The sequence below is a fragment of the Humulus lupulus genome, chromosome 4, assembly GCF_963169125.1.
Source record: "Humulus lupulus chromosome 4, drHumLupu1.1, whole genome shotgun sequence".
In the NCBI taxonomy this organism is placed as follows: Eukaryota; Viridiplantae; Streptophyta; class Magnoliopsida; order Rosales; family Cannabaceae; genus Humulus; species Humulus lupulus.
The window spans coordinates 201,302,006-201,308,866 of record NC_084796.1 but is presented as its reverse complement, the minus strand read 5'-3'; the positions used below and the strand labels follow the sequence as shown (position 1 = coordinate 201,308,866).

At 35.0% G+C, this 6,861-nt stretch overlaps 1 protein-coding gene and 1 non-coding gene across 2 annotated transcripts; one reads left to right on the top strand and one right to left on the bottom strand.

Moving 5' to 3' along the window:
- Positions 1–480, top strand: LOC133832802 (protein SMALL AUXIN UP-REGULATED RNA 54). Its single transcript, XM_062263096.1, has one exon. The coding sequence runs from the start codon at positions 1–3 to the stop codon at positions 478–480; it is 480 nt and encodes a 159-aa protein (XP_062119080.1).
- A 4,635-nt stretch (positions 481–5,115) lies between these two features.
- On the bottom strand, positions 5,116–5,222 carry LOC133833449 (small nucleolar RNA R71). The gene has a single exon (XR_009892828.1). It is a non-coding gene; the product is annotated as a small nucleolar RNA R71 (small nucleolar RNA).
- Between the last annotated feature and the right edge of the window lie 1,639 nt (positions 5,223–6,861).

Below are 6,861 nucleotides of genomic sequence, written 5' to 3'. Positions count from 1 at the left end.
ATGAAGGGAAAGTTTGTGAAAGTGTGCATGAACAAGTTGAAGAAAAATATGGGAAGTAGTACTAATATTAGTACTAGTAGTACTGGTACTAATACTAAAGTGAGTCCTTGTCCAGGCTGCGACTACTGTTGCCAATGGAGTTTGTGGCCTTTCATTCAAAACAATGAAGAAAAGTACTCAAATCAACATCAAATTCATCAAAATCATCATATTCCAAAGGATGTTCCAAAGGGTCACATGGTGGTTTACGTAGGAAAAGAGCACTACAAGAGGTTTGTCATAAAAATAAGCTTGCTTAATCACCCTCTATTCAAGGCATTGCTTGATCAAGCTCGTGATGAGTTTGACTACAACACCGGCGGCTCCAAGCTCTGCATACCTTGCGACGAGAGCCTCTTTGTCGACGTCATCCGCTGTGCCTGCTGCCCTGATGCCAGTGCAGACAGAGTAAAGTTTTGGCTTTGTTGTCTCTCATCATGATCATCATCACTACTTCTACTACTACTACTCCATGTCTTTAACTAGAAAGAGCTGATGAGATTGAGAAAATTCAATTCATTATATTATTATTGATTAATATGAGATGTTAATTGATGCTAATATATGTATTAGTAGCCCTGTTTTGCCTGTACACTATCTAGAATTAATTATCTTCTGTGTTTTGTTAGTTAGATCGCCAGTTAATGTAATTGATCAATTCAAGAGTGGGAGTTTCTTATTATGAGATCCGTGTATAGAAGAAGTTAGAGATCGATGTGGCAAATTAACTTCAACATTATTTCCAAAGATACCAAATTAACTAAGAATGGACTAAACTTCAAATTAACTTGAAAATGGGGCTTTCATTTCAATTTTTATGCTGGATATACTCTAGTTCACAAAATTTATTAAGAAACAACATTATTCCTTTCCAACGAAGTAAAAAGGGTTTGACAAGGGAAATTTGATTTTTGATGTATAAAAGGGGGTCCTATGTCAAAAATACCCTATCACTTTACAAATCTCATTTTGGTCCTATTGGTTATCCTACTTCCCAAAATAACGCTGTCATTTTTCCCCACACTCTCTCTTTATTCTCTCTCGGTCTCTCTCTATTTTCTCTCTCACTCTCGGTCCTGAAGCCAAAATATCATCCAAATCCACATTTGAACCATTGGAACCCAACGAAATCGGAGAAGGAGAAGCATTCATTGTCGGAGAAGGAAATTTGTCGGAACCCACAGGCCTGTGATCGGAGAAGGCACTAGCGCTATTTTAATATATTTTATATGCTAATTGTTGCTTAGTTCTTGAGTTTTTAATTGATTTGTTAAGTTTTTAAGTAATTTTGAATTTATTGGGTTTATTTTGATTTTATATATTTTTATGTGTTTTGTAGTTATTTTGTTGTAAAATGTTGTAGTTAATTATTTGAATTATTATTGTTTAGTTTGAGGTAAAAAAAATATTGTATTATTGAACTTAAATGTTAAATATAAATTAAGTTATAATTAATATTTTCAAATAATTAACTTGATTTATTTTATAGTTGAAAATATTTTATTATGATTTATTTTATGTTTATTTTGTAGGGAATTTGTTGCATTTTTGTGCTTGAAAAACAAGAAAGGAAAGAAAGCTAAAAAAGAAAGAAAAAAAGGTGGCATTTTTGAAAACCCAAGCCTAGCCATCTGGGCTGAAGCCTCCTGCGCCGCGCCAGGCCCAATCCGTGCACCTACTCCTCCTAGCCACTCGGCTCAGCTCCCCAGCCGCCTGCTTCAGCTCCCACGCCACCTAGGCCCGCACCAAGCCCAGCCCGAAGCTCCTAGGCCCATCTGCCTACACACCAGCCCAGCTACCTCCTCCACGGCCCAACTTCCCTCCTCAACCACCAAGCCACCTAACCACTTTTTCTTTATTTCTTCTTGAGCCCATCAAAGGCACCAATGGTCTCCTTGTCCCCTTGTCCCACAATGCCCAAAAATGCTTCATTTTTACCAAATTTTTCCACATATTTCACTACAAAAATCATCATTACACCCTATAATTTACCTCTACATGCCATATTTATTTTTTTTAATTAATTTAAGTTGATTATTTTAATGCTCTCATTTTGGCTATAAATATGAAATTTCAAAACAATTTTTGGGGTGCTTAATTTTTTGTTACCATCTTCTTTTCTACTATTTCTCTCTACCATTATCTCCTCCATTTTAGTGTTTTTCAAGAGCATTTTCAAGTATGTATTTTATTTATGTTGTAATTTCTATTCTAGTTATGTGATTCTAATCTTTTTCATAAGATTATTAACATCATGATGAAGCAACTTGTAACTAGATAATATTTATGTTGTATGTTGATTTCCCTTGAAATGCAACAAAGTTTATGAATTTTTCTTCTTCATATATGTCTTTCATCTTTAATATTTTATATTTTGGATTGCTAGATAATATTGCACTTTGTTCTTCATTTTGCAAAACATAATATTCTTTGTGTAAGATGTGTCATTAAATTGTACTACGAAAGGAGGCAGCGGGGATTCGACTTCCCCTGGGGGTAGGGTACTACGAAAGGAAGCTGATCATGGATTATCACTAAGCCTGGATTGATTCTTCCCGGGTCGATGCCCGAGCGGTTAATGGGGACGGACTGTTTTGGTTTAAAATAGTTTTCTTTTTTATTTTAGACAACTCTTTTTGGTTCGACATCCTTGCTTACACGATCACTATTCTATATGAACGATTTGTGCGCTTGCGATATAAATATTTAAAACATACACATTTTGGGTCCATCAAGTTTTTGGCATCGTTGCCGGGGAGTTGCAAGAAAGGAAACGAAATTTATCTCAAGGTTAGTGAATTATTCTACTAGTTATTTAATTTTTGCACTTAAAAAAAATATATTTAAAACTATTAAAACTAAAAAAAAAAAAAAGATAAAAAGAAAATTTGGGATGGTTCTACCACCCATAAAAAAAAACTTACTTATATATTTATATTTATTATTTTTTTATTTGACGGCACTTGTGCCTCCTATCAATCTATCTTTTTAATTTTTATAGTTGACCACACTTGTGCCTCCTAATTTTGTTGTAATTTTCTTTATTTATCTTGTTGTTATTTTTATTTTATTTTTTGCAATTTACTAGTTGATGGAAAATTTTCCTCCTAGCTAGTTGATGGCAAGTTTGCCTCCTAATATTTTATCTTATGTTTTAGTTGATGGCACTTGTGTCTCCTAATTTTTACCTTATTTTTGTTATGGTTGATGGCATGCTATGTCTCCCTACTCTTGCCTAATTTTTTTATAGTCTTTTTTAATTTTACGTTATTTTTCTTTGTCTTTTATCATGTTATCCCTCAAAAATACGAGGATGACGTGGTGAATGAGAATGTGACACATGACATCACAAATCAGGGAAAAACAACGAAGTATTGAGAAAAGATCGACGGGAAAAAAAGATAGGTCCAGGACCTATAGGAAAGTCGACCGAGCCTATACCCCCTAGTGGTGGTCGGCCCAAGTAGGCCCTATACCCCCTAGGGGTGGTCAGCCCAAGCAAGCCTACCCCCTAGGGGTGGTCAGCCTGACCCTACCCCGGGGTGTTCGACCCAATATGCCCAAGGACATTAGGGGTGGTCGGCCTGACCCTATCCTCCATAGGATGGTCGGCCTAAACCCCCAGGTACACTTCACTGAGAATAATTACTCTCGTTCAAACTGAGATCAACAGGCCTAGCACCCCGAAGATCAACAAGCCCAGCACCCAGAAGGTCACAGGTGCAGCACCCAAGCTTTGGTCATCGGGCCTAGCACCTATGTCTGACATACCAACAGCGACTTAATATCTCCCAGATGTATCTATCGTGCATTGTCCACCACAATCTATAGAAACAAGAGAAGACGCACGATCTCATAATCGTGGGAAGGTGGACACGTATCTCCACTCACAACGATCGTGTACCAAACCACGATCTCTAGTACGAATGATCGTGTAACAGCTCCTGGGTACTATAAATAAAGGACCCAGGGCTTCATAAAAAGGACTTCTTTTTTTTTGGAACCCTTTTTTGGACTGGAAAAACTCTTCTGAGAAGTGGTTCATACTTGTAATTTTCGCGTAACTCAATACTAAAGACTAAGTGGATTAGGTTATTACTGTTCATCAGAACAGGGCTGAACCACTATAAATTTATATGTGTTTACTTAAGATAATCGTATTTTATTATTTATATTACTTATTCCGTTCAAAATGTGTCGTATATTGTACATACGACTGTTGGCCAATTTCACAGGTCAACATATCACATTATTGTGTAATTGTGAAAAAATACTTGAAAAAAAAAAAAGAAACCTAAATCTTGTCCTTTCACCATAAGCAATTTTCGATTAAAGGAAATTTGAACAAAATTCACAATCCGCCTCTACTAATTAACCTCAGGGAGTTGTTAGTAGTATGCGAATAAGTTGAATCAAATAGGCCTGAGGACAAGTAAACCAAAAAAATTATATTGTTGTGAAATCTCTAAAAATTCTAAGTATGCTCTGTGGTTGCGGTTTTAACTGATCTTCCACATCAGAAAATTGTTTGTTTGAGATTATCTTTGTTGCCTTGTTTGTGAAAATTGTATGCATCATTGGGAACGTAACTCTAAAACTCAATTAGTAAAATGACGTTTATCTTTGTTTGAAATTGAAAGTGTTAGTAAAAATCTAAGCATCATGGAACCAGCTGCTAATATTAATAGAAATCTTGTTGATGAAAATGTTGTGCCTGAAAAAACTTTGCTTAAATAGTTTGCACCTATTTCATCTAATGCTCATTCATGTATTGTTTTTCCTACCACTTCTGCTACCCATTTTGAGCTTAAATCATCAATCATTCAATTATTGCCATCTTTTTATGGGTTAGATAGAGAGGATCCTTACATGCATGTCAAAGATTTCTTAGAAATTTGCTGAACATTTAAATTTCAAAAAAATTCTGATGAGTCGGTCAAACTGAGATTATTCCCTTTTTCATTAAAAGACAAATCAAAAGCTTGGTTAAATTCCCTTCCCACGGGGTCTATAACTACATGGGATCAAATTTATAATAAATTCTTGCTGAAATTTTTTCCTATGTCTCAAATTGATAGTCTAAGGAGAGAAATCTCCGAGTTTTTTCAAAAAGATAGTGAAGAGTTTTATGAATGTTGGAAAAGATTTAAAGATTTATTATTAAAATGTCCTCATCATGGTTTTGAAAAATGGAGACTTGTAAAATATTTTTATGATGGTTTGACTCCCTTTAATAGTCAAATGATTCAATCTATGCATACTGGAATTTTTTTAAAATTTCAAGGACAAGAGGCTTGGGACGCCCTTGAAGATTTGTCTGTCAATTCACAATAATGGAATTATTTTGATCCTAGGTCTAGGTCAACTAATTCACCAAAAAGAGGAGGAAGGTATGAAGTAAAAAATGAATTAGACTTAAGAACATCCTAAGAAAAATTAATGAGAAAAGTAGAAGCTTTATCCATAAGTCAAACTATAAATTCTCCAATAAAACCAAGAAAACATGTTTGTTCTATATGTTCTAGTCCTTGCCATAATGCCCAATCGTATCCTTCCTACCAAGAAGATTTTTGTGAGGAGGCCAATGCTCTTCATGCTTATGAGAAACCTAATGATAGCCCATTTTCATCCACTTATAATCCAAATTGGAGAAACCATCCAAACTTTTCATGGAGACAAAACCAACCTCAAATGAATCAAGGGCACCAATACAACACACAAAACCAAACTCATGCCCCACAAAATCAACCATATCCTCAACAAAGGAAACCTTCCTTAGAAGATAATTTACAACAACTTATGCAATCCACTCAACAAATCCTACAAAATCAGTCTCAATAAATTACCAAACTCGAAACACAAGTAGGACAACTCGCTACTGCTTTAGCTGTTATATTATTTTATAATATAATGTAAAATTATATTATATTATAATATAATGTTTTAGATTAAATAAATGGGACAAAGTGTGTCACATATTGTAACATATAATAGAGAGTTACAATATTTAGATATATGAGATATATCCAAATAATGTAACATATTTGGTGTTACAAATTATTAACCTCCAAATATTACCCTTTATTGTGTAAATTGTTGTTACACAATATTGAGATGAATTTCATAAAAGTCATATGTGATATGGCTGTTAGAGTTATGACTTTAACCCCAATAATGTGTTTTGGGAGTTACAAAATCATTTGGGAGGGTTTGGAACAGTTTGGAAAAACAGCACAATTTTTGTGCTGAATTTGGTCAGTGGTCGCGGCCACCAACATTCAGTGGTTGCAGCCTGTGGGTCAGAGACCAGTGGCCGCGGCAACTAATGTCTCTGGCCGCGGCCACAGGCCAAAAACTGACCAAATTTTCAGTTTTTTCAATATTTGTTGAATGGCTCAAAAAACCCAAATAACTCCCAAATCTCTTTTTTAATTCCATATTAATCCAATTAAACATTGGTAACAGCCATGGGGGTTGGTGGAATTTGAAATTCAAAGGGTGTCTCTAAACTCTATAAATAGGAGCCTATAGCTCACTTGTAAGACACAACTTTTCTATCCACTAGAGCACTTGGCTAGAAACACCTTAAGGCTTGATAATTCCAGAAAGCTTTTCCAATATCTGAGAAAGATCCCTTAGTGCTTGAGTTAGGGGGAAATAAGATTTTGGACAAAGGTTTTAAACCTTGTTCAAGTTGGTGATCCCCAATCCTCTTCACTTAGGTTGTGTAAGTGAGAGTTTGATTGTGTTTCTGTTCTTCTTTTTATTCTAATTGCTTTTCTTCTTATTTCTCTTGTTCTATTTACTTGTATATTTTGTTTA